General features: G+C 50.0%; 1 protein-coding gene across 1 annotated transcript in view; it reads left to right on the plus strand.

The window, feature by feature from the left end:
* The window catches only part of mcm3ap (minichromosome maintenance complex component 3 associated protein), a 128,107-nt gene that overhangs the window by 74,008 nt on the left and 33,665 nt on the right, over positions 1-20,434 (plus strand). Inside the window, exons 21-23 of the mRNA XM_072483959.1 lie at positions 5,437-5,587; positions 5,751-6,009; positions 9,179-9,276. Of these exons, the coding sequence (XP_072340060.1) occupies positions 5,437-5,587; positions 5,751-6,009; positions 9,179-9,276 (508 nt within the window). The remainder of the gene's footprint in view (positions 1-5,436; positions 5,588-5,750; positions 6,010-9,178; positions 9,277-20,434) is intronic.

The following is a 20,434-nucleotide window of genomic DNA, read 5'->3' on the forward strand; positions in this document are numbered from 1 at the left end:
CACCAAAGGTTCCGGGTCCACTCCCTCCTCCACTATCCTGGCTAAGACTGCGAACACTCCCGCCTAGTATCTTCCCAATTTTTCACAACCCCAAAACATGTGCGCATGATTTGCTGGCCCCCGCCCACACCTCTCACACTCATCTGCTACACCCTGAAAGAACCCACTCATTTTCGCCCAAGTCATATGCACCCTGTGACCACCTTAAACTGTATCCGGCTCATCCTTGCACAAGAGGAGGTCCTGTTTACCGTTCGCAGTGCCTCACTCCAAACTCCCCAATTGATCTCCATTCCCAACTCTGCTTCCCATTTCTCCTTGATCTTCACCACCCGCTCGCCTCCCTGCTCCCCCAGCCACTTATATATATCCCCAATTCTTCCCTCCCCTTCCACATCTGGAAGCAGCAGTCGCTCCAGCAGGGTGTATCCCGGCAATCTAGAGAACCCCTTCCAGACCTTTCGTGCAAAGTCTCTAACCTGTAGATACCTGAACTCACTACCCGTCGGCAGCTCTACCCTCCCCCTTAGCTCCTCCAGACTGGCGAACCATTCCTCCAAATACAAATCCCTCACCTTGACCAGCCCCACTTCCCTCCACCTCCTGGAAACACTATCCATCCACCCCGGCTCAAATCCATGATTCTCGCACAGCGGCGTTAGCACCGACATCCCTTCCACCCTAAAATGCCTCCTCAGCTGATTCCATATCTTCACCGTGGACTGCACCACTGGGCTCCCTGAATACCTACTCGGAGCCATTGGCAATGCTGCCGTCACCATAGCCCTCAAACTAGACCCTTTACAAGATTCCTCCTCCATCTTAACCCACTCTACCCTTTCTCCTTCCCACCACCGCCGCACCTTGTCCACATTCGCCGCCCAATAATAAAGAAGCAAGTTTGGCAACGCCAACCCCTCCTGCTGCCTCTGCCTCTGTAGCAGGGTCCGCCCCACACTCGGCACCTTCCCGGCCCATACAAAGTCAGAGATGATTGTGTCCACTTTCCGAAAAAAGGCCTTTCGTATGAAGATCGGGAGAGCCTGAAAGATAAACCAGAACCTCGGCAGAATATTCATTTTCACCACTTGGACCCTCCCCGCCAACGTTAAGTACAGTGTATCCCACCTCTTGAAATCCTCCCTGGCCTCCTCCACCAGCTTTGTTAAGTTCCACTTATGGAGCCCCGTCCATTCCCTCGTTACCTGAATCCCCAAGTACCTAAACCTATCCCTCACTACCGTAAATGGCATCTTCCCTAAATTAGCCCGCTGTGCCAGCTCATTCACCGGGAATATCTCTCTTTTCCCTACATTCAGCTTGTTTCTCGAGAACTCTCCTAACCTCCCCAACAGGCCCATAATCCTTCCCATACTCTCCAACAGATCCGAAACATACAGCAAACAGCAGCGGTGACAGCGGGCACCCCTGCCTCGTACCCCTGTGTAAGTCAAAGCTTCGTGAGCTCACATCATTCGTCCTCACCCTCTCTCTTGGCGCCTCATACAGCAACCGCACCCATGCCACAAATCTCGGCCCAAACCGAAACCCTCCCAAAACTTCGAACAAGTACCGCCACTCCACCCGGTCAAATGCTTTCTCCACGTTCATGGACACCACCACCTCCGGTACCAGAGCTCTCGACGGATTCATCACCACATTCAACAGCCGTCTTATATTACTTGCGAGCTGCCTGCCCTTCACGAAGCCAGTTTGATCTTCTGCAACCATCCCCGCCAACAACTTGGCCAATACTTTCACATCCGTGTTCAATAGTGATATGGGTCTATACAACCCACATTCCACCGGATCCTTCCCTTTTTGGGGGATTAGTGTGATTACTGCCTGCTTCATCGTCTCCGGCAACTCCCCCTTCTCCAGTGCTTCATTAAACACCCCCAACAGATGTGGTACCAGGTCCGCTGCAAATTCCTTATAAAATTCTGCCGGGTACCCATCCGGCCCAGGGACCTTCCCCGACTTCATACCCCTGATACTTTCCAGCACCTCCCTCAGCCCCAGGGGCTCCTCCAATGCCTGCCTCTTTGCTTCCTCCACCTGGGGAAATTCCAGCTCATCCAGAAACCACCCCATGTTTCCCCCCCCCCCCCCTTCCCCTCCTGGGTCTGCCTCATAAAGTCCTTGGTAATACTCTCCAAATGCCTCATTTATCTTCCCTGGCTCTGACACCACATCCCCAGCCCCAGTCCAGATCTTCAATATTTCCCTGGACGCAGCCTGCCTCCACAACTGGTGCGCCAGCATGCGGCTCGCCTTCTCCCCATACTCTTGCCTGACGCAGTTGCCCTACCGCCCTCCCCGTTGTCAGCCTGTCAAATTGCCCCAGCAACTTTTTCCTCCTTGCCAATCCCTCCACGGTGGGCACACTCGAATATTCCCTGTCCACCTCCACTATCTCGCTCACTAGACGGTCATGTTCCGCCCTCCTTTCCTCATTCGCACGAACCGTAAATGAGATAATTTCTCCCCGGACAACTGCCTTCAGTGCTTCCCAAAAATTCCCGCCGACACCTCTCCATTCTGATTGAAATCCACATAATCCCTAATCGCCAACCGCACCTCATCACAAAAACCTCCATCCACCAACAACCCAGAGTCAAACCTCCACTCCGGCCTCTGCTCTCGTCCCGTACTGAACCGAATATCCAGCCAGTGGGGTGCATGGTCCGAGATAACTATCCCCGCATATTCTGCCCCCTCCACCCCAACCAAAATTTCCCGACTCACTACAAAGTAATCAGTCCTCGAATACACCTTGTAGACGTGTGAAAAGAAGAAATACTCCCCCCTGGGTTCTGAAAGTGCCATGGCTCCACCATACCCATCCACTCCACAAACCCCCCCCAGCTCCCTTGCCATTCGTACCCTACCCATCGACCTGGGGCTCGATCTATCCACCCTCGGCTCCAGGACATAGTTAAAATCTCCTCCCATGATCAACTGGTGCGTGGCCAAATCTGGGATTGCTGCCAGCAACCCCCTCATAAAACCCACATCATCCCAATTTGGGGCATACACATTTACCAAGACTACCGGTGCCCCTTCCAATACCCCACTCACAATCAGATATCTCTCACCTGGATCCCTCACCTCCTTCGCACTCACGAATCCCATTTTTTTGCTCATTAAAATCGGCAAACCCCTCGATTTCGAATCAAACCCCGAATGAAAAACCTGCCCAACCCACCCCTTCCTTAACCTAACCTGGTCCTTCGCACGGAGGTGTGTCTCCTGCAAAAAGACCACCCCCGCTTTCAGGCTCCTGAGGTGCGTGAACACCTGCAACCTTTTAACCGGCCCATTCAGTCCCAGGACGTTCCACGTTACCAACCTTACCGGAGGCTTGCGCCTCCAATCCCCTCTACCTTCCATCATCTTCCCCACTTAACTCCTGCCCCTTTAATTCCACTCTGTACCTACCCCATCCCAGATGGCCCTTTTCTTCACCCTTGACCATGTCATCTCTCACCCCCTGCCGCGTCGCAGAAACCCCCCCCCGCTTTTCCCCTTCCCCTTCTTCCCCCCCTCACTTCCCCTTTCCCCCCCTCCCGCCGGCCACCCTTCTTGGCCTTCTCCCCCACCACCTCACTTCCATTCACCAGCATAACCGCTGCCCCTGCCCAAAGGCACATCCTAATGACTTTCCCCTCCCTAATCCTCCAATCCCTATGCCCACTTCAAACATGCTCCCGACCAGTACATAGTGCAAGCTCCCCGGTTCCCAAGCATTGTCCACTCAGTTCTCCTCCAGTTTATGCTCCTTAATGAAGTCTTCGGCCGCTTCTGGGGTCTCGAAATGATACACCCGGCCTCCAAACATGACCCATAATTTCGCTGGGTAGAGCACCCCAAACCTGTTCTGCCGCCGGTACAGCACCACCTTGGCCTTGTTGAAACCTGCCCGCTGTTTTGCCAACTCGGCTCCGATGTCCTGATAAATCCGGACGTTATTTCCCTCCCAGTCGCAGCTATGCTTCTCCCTGGCCCACCGTAGAATTTTCTCTTTCTCCACAAATTTATGGAGTCTCACGATCACCGCCCGCGCCGGCTCCCCAGCTCTCTGCTTCTGCCTCAGAGACCACCGCTCGGTCCACTTCAGGTGCCTTATCCAGCACCCCTTCTGCCACCAGCCCCGCCAGCATCTTCGAGACGTACCTCGTGGCACTCATACCTTCCACTCCTTCAGGCAGGCCCACTATTCGCAGGTTCTGTCTTCTCGAGGTATTCTCCTGCTCCTCAACCTTTGCCCTCAACGTTTTACAAAGGTCACCTAGGAGCCCCACCTCTGCCTCCAGAGCCACCACACCTTCGCTGTGGTCCGAGATCACTCCTTCGATCTCCCGAATCTGCGACCCCTGCACCTCCAAACACCTCTCCATCCGCTCCAAAGTACTCTTCAGGGGTGCTACAGCTTCTGCAATGGCCTTTGCATGATCCTCACGCGTTTATTTCCTCTGCTTATGGAATTCCTCCTTGATAAAAGTCATCAATTCCTGTATCTGGGGCCTTACAGCTTGCCCCTCCCCTGCCTGCATGCTGGAAGAGACTGACTGTGAAGCATAACACTATTTCAACTTTCCAGCCAAATCTCTCACTGCTTTCTGCCGGGTCTGGCGATCAGAAGACATACCATTCCAGGGGTAAACTACTCCTTGAACATTCACCTACGCCTTTTCATCAAAATTCCACCCGGATCTGTGTGAAAAGAGCCCTTTTCTGTGACTTTAAGCAGGAGCAGCCCTGTATGTGACCACTCACTCCATGGTCACAACCGGAAGTTCACTGAAACATTTTAACCACTTGCTGAAATGGGTAGGATTCAAGGACAGAAACCTTGTATCATTCTTTAAAAAGATCCAGCATGGAGAGCAGATTCCAAATTGAAGTGTTCTCGCTGTAGCCTGCCTGCAATCAGCACACCCAGACAGACCTTGGGTCATCTTGGCGGTTTTGCAGTGATGTGTTATTTCTACCAACTTTGAAATAATGTCTAAACAATAATCCATGGCACAACGTATAGTGCCATGAGCACACCATTATTGTTTGTTGGATCAGTTTCACTCGGACACTTAAAATTCACAATATCATTTTAAATATTGCTGGTGACTGGACCACATGGTGAGCAAGTTGCCAGCTGGTAGCTTCCTTTGCGCTAACACAGCCAGGTTTTTTAGGTGCACCAGCGATGATTAAAATTAAAGTGCCACTGAGCCTGGAACTCTGTTGCATAATTGTAGCAATCCTCAGAACATATGTAAATTACCGTGACTTAAAAAAAAGTTGTTTGTACTGATGAGGTACAAGAAACTCACAAACCATTTAACTTTAAATTACTGTCATTTTAAATTATCCAGAAAATAGGAATATCTTTTTTTCAAATTATTTTCTCATTAAATACTTTTTTTTTAAAAAAAGAACTTTGATAGATTGGCTGAAAACAAAATTCCAAGGAAGTGAAAGAGTGGATGATCCAGCTGGTGATGCTGACAACAATATTCAGACACATCTATGCAAAGCAGTGAGCAGCAATGAAGCAGCTGATGTACTTGTGCACATTTGTGTAAAGGTAAGGGCCTTGTGCATAAATCTTTGTAAAGGCAAGTGCTGTATAAAGGTTGCAGCTTTTTCAAAGTTGACTTGAAAAGGTCCAGTGGCATATAAACTTTCTTTCAGAAATTACACTTCTGTGTGATTCCCACCTCTTGATGACCTGTAGTTTTGTTAACCAGGTGACCAAAGGCCCTCTAAGCGACACAGATGTGGATGCGATGGAACAGCGGAAAGAACTACTGGGAACAACTGCTCTGATCCTCTTGCTACCCGCTCGAGAAGAAGGCACAGACCAGGATGAGGAGGAAGTCTACTGGCTAACTGCTATGCTTCAAGTCAGGCAGTTTTTACAAGCTAAACCTTTGAATCCTGCAGTTCCACTGGTCATCCTCGTTCCCAGAGACGAAAAGTCAATGAATGAGGAAGAGGTGATAGAAGGTAAGATCTGGAGCCAGCATTTAATAACCACTAGTGTAATGTTGAAGGCTGAAAATCTGAAATTTTACTTTTAAATTGGTATTTTTGCCTCAAGATCATGTATTTCAGCAATTGTAAGCATGAGATATTTTCTGGCTGGTAGGTCTAAAACTCCAGTTCAATGTTTTAATCAAAGGTTCAGCCAGCATATCTAGTTCACAGTCATTTCTGCCATTACTGTCCCTCTTGTCAAATTCAAGCTTGAAATTTATTTGTAACATCTAGTTGATTTCTGTGAATGACTGTGCTTTTCAGTAAAATGTATCTTGTCCTGCCTCCCATGTTTTGCCATTTTCAGTCCGATATGCTGGGTCACGTGCTAACTACTTACTGGTTTTTCAGCTTCACAATGTATGGTTACTTCTGGCTTTGATGTGCAACATCCTGTAGAATCTCCCAGCAACATTCAGGCTGGCTATCTTGTATTATTGGTCAATTTTAAAGGCGGCGAGAGGAAGTCATAATGTTGTTTTGAGAAAGATGGTCTCCAAGCACTTCGGAGGACAAGTGGATATGAGACCGCAATTAAGGACGCTGGAGGGGGGTGGAAGAAGATGAGTGTTGAAGATGAAAGAAAGTTTGAAGCAGGTGAAGAGGGGCAGTGAGCTGTGATTGCAGTCACAGAATGTGCCTCAATGCCAGCTAGTCAAAACATGCAGCAGTGGGAGAAATGAGCAAAAAGCTATTTACGACTTCCGGTGATGGTGGGCGTGAGGCAGCCGCACAATGGAGGGCTCCCGTTCGGGAACGGCATTTTCGGGGCTTTAAGCCCGGTCCCAGGGTCCACGGAGACGGCAAAATCAGGGAGAAGGCACAGAGGAGGCACAGTAAAGGAGAATGTCGAGGGTGAGCAAAAAAATGGCCGTTTAAAAAAAAAAGAAGCTGAAGGTCCGTCGGGGAGTGGAAAGGGCACCACGGGGTCACCAAGGAAAATGGAGGCTGGAGCACCAAGGGAGACCGCATTGCTTACCGCTGAAGAAATAACTAAGGTGATGGCTGCAGAATTCGAAAGGCAGTTTACAAAATACATGGAGACAATGAGGAAGGAGATGAGGGAGGTTTTGAGTGTGCTGGTGGAGGAGGCGATTTCCCCGGTGATGTCGGCGGTGGCGGAGGTGCGGGAGCAAGGGGAGGCGCTGAAGGAAGTGGAGGAGACGTTATTACAGCACGGTGATCAACTTGCCTCGATGGGGAAGGAGATGGAGGAAGGTGATGGACATTAACAAGGATCTGCGAGGAAAAATGGAAGACCTGTAAAATCGATCCAGGCGACCGAATTTGAGGATTGTGGGGCTGCCCGAAGGACTTGAAGGACTGAGGCCGACTGAGTATTTTGCCGCGATGCTGGCGAAACTATTGGAGGAGGGGGAGGATCCCTCCCGATATGAACTGGATCGGACTCATTGGTCGTGGAGACCTGTACCAAAGGAGAGTGAGCCGCCAAGGGCAGTGACTCTCTGCTTCCGTAGGTACAGTGCGAAGGAGAAGGTCCTGAGCTGGGCCAAGCAGAAGCGAATGGTGCAGTGGGCTGGAGCTGGTATACGTGTATACCAGGACTATACGGTGGAGCTGGCGAGGAGGCGGGCTGCCTTGAACCGGGTGAAGAGGGCACTGTACATTAGCAAGGTGCAGTGCGGCATTGTATATCCAGCGAAGCTGAGGGTGACTTACAAGCTCAAGGATTTTTGTTTTGGAATGGCGGAAGCAGCGGAGGAGTTTGCGAAGTAGAAGGACTGTGGCAGAACTGAGAAATTGAGAAATGGCCATGTGCCGATGTAACCTCATGACTGTATTTTCTTTTTTGTTTCATGCGTGCGGGTGTATGGGCTAAAGGAGCCAATGTTGTATATATTTGGACAAGGGAAGTGATGGGACTATCACTCGAAATGAGGGCTCTTTGGGGTGTAGGTGGATATGTGGGTTTTGTGTGCTAAAAGGGGATTTCTGGGCTTTCCTAGGGCCGGGCAAGGGGGAAAGGGACCCGGGCGGGGGCCTCCACGCTGGCCGGTTTAAGCTGGCCAGTGAACGGGAGTGAGGTGGGGGGGAGGGGCTGCAGCCATCGGAGCCTGGCAGAACAGGGTCCGAGTGGTCTAGCCGGGGTGGAAAGTTGGAGGGAAGGAACCGAGGTTGGGGGGAGGAGTTTTACAAGAGGCAGTGGGCGGGAGGAGTTGGAGAGGGGGGGGGGGGTTACAACTCTTGGGTATCATGTACGGTGCTCTTTCAGAGGTTGGATGGCGTTGAGTGTAAGGGGGGGGGTTTAGTGGACTCTATGGGTTAATGGTGACCATGGGCGGTCCCGGACTCCTTTTTCTTTTTCTCCTTTGTTTTTTGTTTCCACCATGGGAGGGTTTGTTTTATTGGATGCATATATTGACAGGTGGGCCGTTGTTTGGGGTGGTGGGAGGATGGGATCGTTGTTATTGTTAAGGGGATTGATTTTGTATTTGTTACCATTTACTGTCTGTGGGTGGGGTGCAAATTTTGAAGGAAAATGTGAAAATGGAGAATAAAAACATTTAAAAAAAAAAAAAGCTATTTACGAATCTTGGAGAGAAATAATAGCATGTTAAGATGAAGGGGATATTTGATACTTTAGAAGGATTTGAGGGTGGACTGTTATTGGTGCAAGGTGATGGCAGTGGTTTGAAAGGTTTTGCCCTACAGCCTCAGGAAGTTTCGGACTAAAAGGTTTTCGGAGCTTGATTGAAATAACGCTGAGGGAGGAATTGGAGTTGAAAAAGCCTGAAATTTGGGGAACAAAATTAAACTACGTGGGAAATTTATATTGTGTTGGGAGGGAGTTAGAAATAGTGGTTGTTGGAAGGGAGAGATTGTCTATTTGCTTAACTCTGAACTTTTTGTATGGCTGTTTAACTTGAGGTTCCACTACACAATTGCTCAAAAGATCCCCATTTTTGTGTCTCATCCATTACTTGGCACTGTCCACCAAAATTCCAGACACTAGCACCGATCAGAATTCATGGTTTTGAATTTTATAAAGTATTTTTCTATCCTGTATTACAGGAACTATATACAGCTCTATTATTTTATCACATTGGCAGGGGATGTTTTAATGGAACTCTTATGCAATCCATATATAAGTTAATGATAAATTTTATTTTACATAAAGGTCTAAAGCTTGAAGCGCTAGTGGCTACTCACCTTGTGTCTGAATTTTTGATCGTTCTGATCCCAGGAAAAAGCAATTTTCTTCAGGGATCAAACAAGGTAACATTTCATTTTAAATGTGTTACAGACCTTCTTGGTTAGCTTTGCATAATTGAGATTTAATAGAGCAGTATTTTACTATTTGCTTCCCATTCAAGTGTCAATTTGGTTTAGTGGTTCCTGAGCCTGAAGGTTGCAGATTGAAGCCTCTTCCCAAATTTAAAAATTCTTATCCTCATATTAAAATTTTTCCGCTGCCTCATCACGCAATCTCTAATTTATCCAGCCCTACAATTCATAGAATTTACAGTGCAGAAGGAGGCCATACGGCCCATCGAATCTGCACTGGCTCTTGGAAAGAGCACCCTACCCAAGGTCAACACCGCCACCCTATCCCCATAACCCAGTAACCCCACCCAACATTAAGGGCAATTTTGGACACTAAGGGCAATTTATCATGGCCAATCCACCTAACCTGCACATCTTTGGACTGTGGGAGGAAACCGGAGCACCCGGAGGAAACCCACGCACACACGGGGAGGATGTGCAGACTCTGCACAGACAGTGACCCAATCCGGAATCGAACCTGGGACCCTGGAGCTGTGAAGCAATTGTGCTATCCACAAGGCTACCGTGCTGCCCTTCTTCTTCTAAGAAGTCTGTGTTCTTGAGTTCCTCCCTTCTATCTTAAATGTCTTTTAATTGATAAACTTCTGGTCCAGATAGATTGCATCTGTGCGTGTTTAAAAAAAAATAAAAAAAAAATTGGGGAATAGCTAGCTAATTACACATTATAAAAAGTCATTAGAAAAGGTAATTATGCATGAACCAGTGAATGGCTAATGTGATCCTTTGTATATCAAATAAAGGGGGTTGAACAAGGGAACTATGGACTGAATTAGCCTCATGTTGTAACAATATGTGTATTGTAAGGAATACAAGGAGTTTACAAGGTAATACTTTCACCACCAGATGGAGATAAGGAACAGTGATATAAATATCATGTGACTTCTGGGATTCTGGGAGAAGGTTGTAAAGCACTAAAGAGATTAGGTGTATAGCATAGAGTTCTGTTGTCAGAGATATCGTATTTTATTGAATAATTTTCCTTGTTGACTGGTTAGAATCTTTTAATTTAGTAGTGTAAAATAAATCAGCTTTGTTCAATAACTCAGCTTGATGTTCTTTGTTAACACTACGTTCTCAAAGCATCCTGATAGACCCAACAGAGAACATCACACATGTTAGTGGTAGAAAAGATACTGGAATAGTTACTCCAAAACATATTAGTGAAACATTTAGAAACTGAAAATATAATAGCACAGATTCTAAAGGCACAGGTTATACTTGACCAACTTTATTGGATTATTTGAAGTATCAACAGAAAGAGTAAATAAGGGTAGATAAAGATAATATAGTAGATGTTATTTCATTTAGATTTTCGAAAAGCCTTCAATATGGCACTGCATCATAGACTCGTGACTAAGGTCAAAACAGACTAATAGCAGAATAAATAGCAGGACTGGATACAAAATTGGAGAGTAAAGGTTATAAAGATTGTTACTCGGACTAGCAAATGATAAATGGTGTTCTACAAGGATTGGCCCTGAGTCAGTGTTGTTTATCATTTACTTAAATAATTTCACCTCAGGAATTGGAAAATACTACGTCAAAGTTGCAGATGTCACCAAATTGGGGTGTGCAGTTTATACAAACTGAGACAAAATACAGGAAGCTATGACCAAACTTACAGAATAAGTGTGTAACAGACATATATATATAATTGCAAGGCAGGAAGAATAAGGAGACCACATACCTCCTTGGAAAATAAGTGTGTAAATAGGCTAGAGGATCAAAAGAATCTGGGGATACAATCACACAAATCACAGAGTAGATGCACGTGTGAATGAGAAAAACAAGCACTGGGTTTCATTCCTAGTGGAGTATAATTGAAAAGCAAAGAAGCTATGTTAAAGTTGTATGGAACCTTGATTTGCACCACAGATTTAGAGTACTGTTACTATGATAGAAAGATGTTCTGGTGAAGGAGCGAAAAGGATTTGCTGGAACAGATTGAACAGCCAAGGGCTTTTTCTCCAGAAAAAAGGACATTAAGGGATGACCTGGTCTTGAAAATTATGAAAGCGTTTGATAGGGTAGACACCAATGTTTCCACTTTTAGGCAGACCAGAACTAGGAACATAAATGTAACTTGTCGCTCATCAGTCCAAACGAATAGCAGGAAAATCTTCTTTCCCAGAGAAGTGGCAGAATATGATAATGGCTACTGCAAGGAGTGGTGAAGTAGATGGCATAGGTGCAAAGGAAAAATAAATAAGGGCATAAGAAGGATATATTGATGGGGTTATATGAGGAGGGATGGGAGGAGGCTCATGTGGAATACAAACAGCAGCATGGTTCTGTTGGGCTGCATGGCCTCTTTCTGAGCTGTAAATAGTTTGTAATACTTGGCAATAACTATCACTCTTAACTAACTGTTTAATTCAAAGACCCTAACTGAGAACGTAATGACCTAGTGTTGTCAAAAGCACTTAAAATAAGAATTTCCAAGTCCAATTCTTAGAGATACCATCCAATATACTATTCTTTGAAATAAGAGTAAGCCTCATCTTTCCTGACATGGATGTTGGAGTTAGGCCGCACATCCCAGAAAACAAAATTCAGGATTTAGCCTGTCCTTCCATGTCTAGAATAGAGTGGGGCTTAGGTGCTGGACTAACAACTGAGAGATTAAGAATTCAGTAAATATGGTAATTTGTGGGATCTCTCACTAATAGGATCGAGGGAGTATTTGGTTTGTCCCATTACATAATATGCTTAACTAGTAGTTCTCTTTGAAATGGACTAATGAATTTCCTAAGAAAGAAACGAACCGCCAGGGAAACCAGGAATGGGCATTAAATGCAGCAACACCTGCAGACTAAAATATAGAACAAAATAATCCAGTTTGAATAAAGGTATAGCTTGCACATCATTTAAATATAGCTCCTCTGTGATCTGGATCACTTGGACTATTTGAGTTTCTTGCCTCACTTTATCAGATTTGTCTCATTCAAAACAACTGGGATGTAATTCCGGAATTAGATCTCCGTGCAGCTGGCCTGAGGCAACAGTTTGTACTTCAAGTGATTCTGTGTAAGATCAGACCATTAAAGAGCTACTGTCTGCTGGGTTACTTTATCCGGACAAGTGCTAATTTTTTTATTTAAATATTTTTTTTTTTCTCCTTTTTCACATTTTTTCCCAAATTTACACCCATAAACAATAATCAATAACAAATATGTCAACCCCCATATCAATAACAATGATCCCATCCTCCCACCAAACCCCAAGCATTAGCCCGCATGTTCACACAAACAAATGACAAAAAGGAATCCGGAATCACCCATAGTCACCATTATTAACACACACAGCCCCCCTCCCCCCCAACCCTCCCACCCACCCGCCCCAACTAATGTTAGATGTTATCCAGTTCTTGAAAGTGCATAATGAATAATGCCCATGAATTGTAGAACCCCTCCATGCTTCCCCTCAGTTCAAACTTAACCTTCTCAAGAGTCAAGAATTCCAACAGGGCCCCTCGGCACACCAGGGGAGAGGGTGGAGAGGTTGCTCTCCAACCTATCAGGATCCGCCTTCGGGCGATCAATGAGGCGAAGGCTACAACATCTGCCTCCGCTCCCGTTTCCAACCCTGGCTGGTCCGACACCCCGAATATGGCCTCCCGGGGGCCCGGGTCCAGTTTCACGTGCACCACTTTAGAAATTACCCTAAAAACCTCCTTCCAGTAATCCTCTAGTTTTGGACAGGACCAAAACATATGAATGTGATTACCCCCCCCGCAACGTTCAGAACATGTGGACATAGTTCGCGGGTCCTCCGCACATTTTACATACCTGTCCTCCACCCCATAGAATCTACTCATCCGGGCCATTGTCATGTGGGCCCGGTGGACCACCTTGAATTGGATCAAGCTGAGTCTGCCGCATGTTGCGGTCGCGTTGATTCTGCTCAACGCTTCCGCCCATAAGCCATCCTCCATCTCACCACCAAGCTCCTCCTCCCACTTGCGCTTTAGCTCCTCGGTCCGCGTCTCCTCCGCCCCCATGAGTTCTTTGTAGATGTCCGACACGCTCCCCTCCCCCACCCATCCTCTAGACACTACCCTATCCTGGATCCCCCTTAGTGGCAGGAGTGTGAAGGATGATACCTGCCTGCGCAGAAAGTCCCGCATCTGTAAATACCTAAATTTGTTTCCCCTTGCCAACTCAAACTTCTCCAGCGCCCTCAAGCTAGGGAAGCTCCCTTCTAAAAACAAGTCCCCTATGTTCTCAATTCCGGCCCTTCGCCATACTCGGAACCCCCCATCCAAGCTCCCCGGGGCAAACTGGTAATTGTCGCATATTGGGGACCAGACTGATGCTCCCACTGCGCCAGCGAACCTCCTCCACTGACCCCAGATTCTCAGGGCCGCCACCACTATGGGGCTGGTGGAGTACCGCGCCAGCGGGAATGGCAGAGGTGCCGTTATCAACGCCCCCAGACTGGTGCCCCTGCACGAAGCTGCCTCCATCCGCCCCAAAACCGACCCCGCCCCCACCACCCACTTCCTTATCATGGCTATGTTAGCCGCCCAGTAATAATTACTAAAATTTGGCAGCGCAAGCCCCCCCATCCCCTGATTCCGCTCAAGCATCACCTTCTTCACTCGCGGGGACTTAACCTCCCACACAAAGCCCAGGATGATTTTATTGACCCTCTTAAAAAAGGACCGCGGAATGAAAATTGGGAGACACTGAAATCCGAACAGAAATCTCGGTAGGATCGTCATTTAAAAAAAAAAATGTTTTATTAAAGTTTTTCCAATGAGTGTTTTTACATAACAAAAATAGAAATACAGATAATAATAAAAAATAACAAACATATCGCAAAGCTTACAGTCAAACTACTTACACAACAGACATTTCTTTTTAAACAGAACAAGGTGGGTTTTGTCTCCATGCCCAACTCACATTGTATCAACAGTACCCCCACCTGAACCCCCCCTCTTTCCCCCCCCCCCCCCCCCCCCCCCCCCAGGATGCTGCTGCTGCTGACACTTACTGCTCCCCTAGAAAGTCAAGGAAAGGTTGCCACTGCCGGGAGAACCCCATCAAGGACCCTCTCAAGGCGAACTTTATTCGCTCCAGGCCGAGGAACCCCGCCATATCGCTAACCCAGATCTCCACACCCGGGGGTTTCGAGTCCCTCCACATGAGCAAGATCTGTCTCCGGGCTACCAGGGAGGCAAAGGCCAGTACCTCGGCCTCTTTCGCTTCCTGCACTCCCGGATCCTCCGACACCCCAAATATCGCTACTGTTGGACTCGCCTTCACCCGAGTGTCCAAAATCCTGGACATCACCCTCGCAAACCCCTGCCAGAATTCTTTAAGCGCCGGGCATGCCCAAAACATATGGGCATGGTTCGCCAGACTCCCTGCACATCTCGGGCACCTGTCCTCCACCCCAAAAAATTTACTCATTCTTGCCGCCCGATGCACCACCTTAAACTGAATTAAACTGAGCCTGGCACATGATGAGGAGGAGTTCACCCTGCCCAGGGCGTCGGCCCACAGGCCCTCCTCCCACTTGCCCTTTAACTCCCCCACTAAGGCTTCCTCCACCTCCTGCTGCTCCTGATATATGTCCGACACCTTCCCCTCCCCCACCCAGATGCCAGACACCACCCTGCCCTGGATTCTACGCGGGGGCAGCAACGGAAATGTCCCCACCTGTTTTCTAAGAAAGTCCCGAACCTGGAGGTACCTGAACGCATTCCCCGGGGGCAGGCCGACCTTCTCCTCCAGCGCCTGCATGCTAGGGAAAGTCCCGTCTATAAACAGGTCCCCCATCCTCCACATACCTGCCCAAAACCAGCCTTGGTATCCCCCATCCAACCTACCCGGAGCAAATCTGTGGTTATTCCGTATCGGGTTCCACACCGAGGCCCCCTCCTCTCTCCTGTGTCTCCGCCACTGCCCCCAGATCCTCAGTGCTCGTGGGGTTATATTCGCCCACACAAATACCGTCACAATCCTATTAACCCGCTTAAAGAAGGACTTGGGGATGAAAATGGGGAGGCACTGAAATATGAAGAGGAACCTGGGGAGAACCGTCATCTTCATAGTCTGCACCCGTCCCGCCAAGGAAAGTGGGAGCATATCCCACCTTTTAAACTCTCCCTCCATCTGCTCCACTAGCCGGGTTAAGTTGAGCCTGTGCAGGGCATCCCAGTTCCTGGCCACTTGTATCCCCAAGTACCGAAAGCTCCTCTCCACTATCCTGAGCGGGAGCTCCCTCAGTCTCTCCTCCTGGCCCCTACCATGAACCACGAACAGCTCACACTTCCCCACGTTCAACTTATACCCCGAGAACCTCCCGAAGTCCCCCAGGATCCGTAAGACCTCCCCCATCCCCTCCAACGGGTCCGAAATATACAACAGCAGGTCATCCGAGTAGAGGGAGACCCGGTGCTCCTCTCCTCCGCGCACCAGCCCCCTCCAATCCCCCGAAGTCCTGAGCGCAATGGCCAATGGCTCAATTGCCAGGGCAAACAGCAACGGGGACAGGGGACACCCCTGTCTCGTCCCCCGGTGCAGCCTGAAATATTCCGACCTGAGTCGGTTTGTGGACACACTCGCTACAGGGGCCTGATACAGCAGCTTGATCCACCCTATAAATCCCTCCCCAAATCCAAACCTGCCTAGCGCCTCCCACAGATACTCCCACTCCACCCTGTCAAAGGCCTTCTCCGCGTCCATCGCAGCCACCACCTCCACCCCCCACCCCCCCCTCCGAGGGCATCATGATAATATTCAGGAGCCTCCTCACATTCGCGTTCAGCTGCCTGCCCTTCACAAAACCCGTCTGGTCCTCCCCAATCACTCCTAGGACACAGTCCTTATTCTGGTGGCCAGGATTTTTGCCAACAGCTTGGCATCCACGTTCAGGAGCGATATCGGCCTGGTAGGACCCACACTGAAGCGGATCCTTCTCCTTCTTCAGGATAAGCGAGATCAATGCCTGCGACATTGTTGGAGGGAGGATCCCTTTCTCCTTTGTCTCATTGAGGTTCTCATCAGGAGCGGGCTCAACAGCTCCGAGAACTTCTTATAAAATTCTACGGGGAAGCCGTCCGGGCCCGGGGCCTTGCCCGTCTGCATGTCTGCCAGCCCCCTGACTATCTCCTCCAACCCAATCGGGGCCCCCAGTCCCTGCACCGCTCTGCTTCCACCCTTGGGAACCTCAACCGGTCCATGAATCACCTCATCCCTTCCCCCTCCCCGGGGGGTTCCGACTCGTATAACCTTCCGTAGAACACCCTGAAGACTTCATTGACCCTCTCTGGGCTCAGCACCATGTTGCCTTCCCTATCCCGCACTCCCCCAATCTCTCTGGCCGCCTCCCTCCTGCACAGCTGGTGCGCCAGCATCCTACTCGCCTTCTCCCCATACTCATAAACTGCCCCCTTCGCTTTCCTCATCTGCGCCTCCGCCTTCCCCGTGGACAGCAAGTCAAACTCCGCCTGTAATTTCCAGCGCTCGTTCAACAGCCCCCTCTCTGGGGCCTCCGCGTACCTCCTATCTACCCTGAGTATCTCTCCCTCTCCACCCTCTCCTTCTCTCTACGGGACCTAATGGAGATTAACTCTCCCCTAATGACCGCCTTCAGAGCCTCCCAAACCACTGCCACCGTCACCTCTCCTGTGTCATTCGCTCCCACATAATTCTCAATACTCCTCCTTATCCGCCCGCACACCTCTTCAGCGCCAGCAGCCCCACATCCAGTCGCCAGAGAGGGCGCTGATCCCGTTCCGCCCCCAGTCGCAGATCCACCCAGTGCGGGGCATGGTCTGAGACCGCATTGGCTGAGTATTCTACCCCCTCCACCCTTGGGATAAACGCCCTACTCAACACAAAGAAGTCTGTTCGCGAATAGACTTTATGGACATGGGAGAAAAAGGAAAACTCCTTTGTCCTTGGCCGCGTAAACCTCCAGGGGTCCACTCTCCCCATCTGGCCCATGAACTCCCACAAGGCCCTGGCCGCCGGCCTCTTTCCCGTTCTGGACTTGGAACGATCCAAGCTCTGATCCAAGACCGTATTAAAGTCCCCTCCCATAATCAGGTGACTTATCTCCAGGTCCGGGATCCTACCCAACACGCGCCTCATAAAGTCCGCATCGTCCCAGTTCGGGGCATATACATTCACTAACACCACCCGTGCCCCCTGTAGCTTGCCACTCACCATTATATATACCTGTCCCACCGATCCGCCACAATGCTCCCTACCTCAAAAGCCACCCGTTTACTGACCAAAATAGCCACTCCTCTGGTCTTTGAGTCCATCAACCCCAAGTGAAACACCTGTCCCACCCATCCTTTCCTCAGCCTCGTCTGGTCCGCCACCTTTAAGTGTGCCTCTTGCAACATGGCCACGTCCGCCTTCAAATGCGAGAACACGCGAGACCGCTGAGTCAGCTCACCCATGCTGACCCCGGCCGCTCGCCTTGATATACCAACCCTTAACTTGTTGCCACCTTTGGGCCACCACCCCCCCTCCCCCGCAGGGTAGAGGGGCAAGCGCCACCTGGGACCTCCCCGTGCACCGGACAGCACGTCCCGGGCGTTTCCCACCCCCTAGCACCGAACACCTGTAAACCAAAACACCTGGAAAACAAGCAAAACAAACAACAAAACCCCCAACCAAACTAGGGCAGACATGCCCATAAACTTATGCTTTACCCGCCGTCCTCCCCTCGGTCCCTCCCCACCCGCACATTTCACCCCCATACAACAGTCCCTTAGTTCAGGTCCAGCTTCTCCTGCCTGATGAACGACCATGCCTCGTCTGGGTTATCAAAATAGTGGTGCCTGTCCTGGTATGTTACCCACAGTCTCGCTGAGTGCAGGAGCTCAAACTTCACCCCTTTACCGTGGAGGACCGCCTTCGCCCGGTTAAAACCTGCACGCCTCCTCGCCAGCTCAGCTCCCAGGTCCTGGTAAATTCGGATCTCGCCATTCTCCCACTTACTGCTCCGCACTGTCATAGATTATCATAGATTATCATAGAATTTACAGTGCAGAAGGAGGCCATTCGGCCCATCGAGTCTGCACCGGCTCTTGGAAAGAGCACCCTACCCGAGGTCAACACCTACACCCTATCCCCATAACCCAGCAATCCCACCCAACACTAAGGGCAATTTTGGACACTAAGGGCAATTTATCATGGCCAATCCACCTAACCTGCACATCTTTGGACTGTGGGAGGAAACCGGAGCACCCGGAGGAAACCCACGCACACACGGGGAGGATGTGCAGACTCCGCACAGACAGTGACCCAAGCTGGAATCGAACCTGGGACCCTGGAGCTGTGAAGCAATTGTGCTATCTACAATGCTCCCTTCTTCGCCCACCGCAGGATTCGCTCCCAGTCTGCCAAGCGCTGAAACCGTATCACCATCGCCCTCGGTGGCTCGTTTACCCTTGGCTTTCTGGCGAGAACCCTGTGCACCCCATCCAGCTCCAAGAGCCGCGGGAAGGCCCCCGCACCCATCAGCGTCCCCAACATTGTGTCCACGTACGTGCTCACGTCTGCCCCTCTGCCGAGATCTGCACTCAAGGTCATCCAGCCTCTCCTGCCATCTCTTATGGAACGCCTCGTGTGCCTCCACTTACACCGCCAGGCCCAGGATCTCGTCCTCGTTCTCCGCCACCTTCCTCCTCACCTCCTTGATCTCCTCCTTCGCCTTCTGGGTCACCACAATTCTCTCCATGGAGGCCAGCATCTCCGTTTTCAGCTCCATGAAGCAGTTTTTAAGGAGCTCCTGCTGTTCTCTGGCCCACTGGGCCCACACCTCCCGATCCTCTCCGGCCGCCATTTTGTCCACCCGGACCTTCTCGACCTTCTTCCCTGGGTTCGCGCCTCTGCCGGCTCCGCACCTGGTCCTCTCCATGCACCAGCGGTGGGGGGGCTCTCCCACGTCTGTTCCCATGCTGGTCCCTCCTGTTAACTGCCGCCGCCACTCCTTTTAGCGGCCCGAAACACCAATCCCGGCGGGAGCTGCCATTCGCGTGACCTAGCAGGTCATGGCCGCTACCGGAAGTCAGGACCGTCATTTTGACAGTCTGCACTCTCCCAGCTAATGACAGCTGGGAGCGCATCCCATTTCCGAATCTCACCCCTCATCTGTTCAACCAACCGGGACAAGTTCAACTTGTGTAACCGACCCCAGTCGCACGCCACTTGTATCCCTAAGTACCTGAAACTGTCCCCTACTAACCTAAACGGCAGCTCCCTCCTGAACCCTCGCCTGGACTACAAGCATCTCACTCTTTATCATATTCAGTTTATACTCCGAAGACCGGCCAAATTCCCCCCAAATCGGCATAATTTCACCCACCCCTGCCCCTGGATCCGATACATATAAGAGCAGGTCGTCCGCGTACAGCGAGACTATGTTCCACCCCCCCGAACCAGCCCCTTGAAGCTCTCAGAGCAATTGCCAGTGGCTCTATAGCTGACGCAAACAACAGTGGGGAGAGGGGGCACCCCTGTCTTGTCCCCCGGTACAGTCTAAAATAGACCCAGGTCGTCCTATTCGACCTTACACTAGCCTCTGGGGCCTGGTACAACAGCCTGACCCAGTCGATAAAGCCCCTACCGAACCCAAATCGCCGCAGCACCTCCCATAGATAGTCCCACTCCACTCGGCCGAACGCCTTTTCCGCATCCATTGCCACAACTACCTCAACCTCCCTACTCTCCGGGGGCATCATGATCACATTGAGCAGCCTACGTATATTGGCCACCACTGCCTGCCCTTGACAAACCCGGTTTGATCCTCCATAATCACATCTGGCACACAATCTTCAATCCTGGAGGACAGAATTTTGGCCAGCAACTTGGCATCCACATTAAGAAGGGAAATGGCCTATGTGACCCGCATAGCTCCGGGTTCTTGTCCCGCTTCAATATCAACAAAATAGCGGCCTGTGACATCGTCGGGGGCAGCACCCCTCTGTCCCTTGCCTCATTGAAAACCTTGACCAGCAACGGTCCTAAAATCCCCGAGAACTTTTTATAGAACTCCACCGGGTACCTCTCCGGCCCCGGGGCTTTAACCGACTGCATTGCCTTCAAGCCCTCAACTATTTCTT

The sequence above is a fragment of the Scyliorhinus torazame genome, chromosome 2 (assembly GCF_047496885.1).
Source record: "Scyliorhinus torazame isolate Kashiwa2021f chromosome 2, sScyTor2.1, whole genome shotgun sequence".
Classification (NCBI taxonomy): domain Eukaryota; kingdom Metazoa; phylum Chordata; class Chondrichthyes; order Carcharhiniformes; family Scyliorhinidae; genus Scyliorhinus; species Scyliorhinus torazame.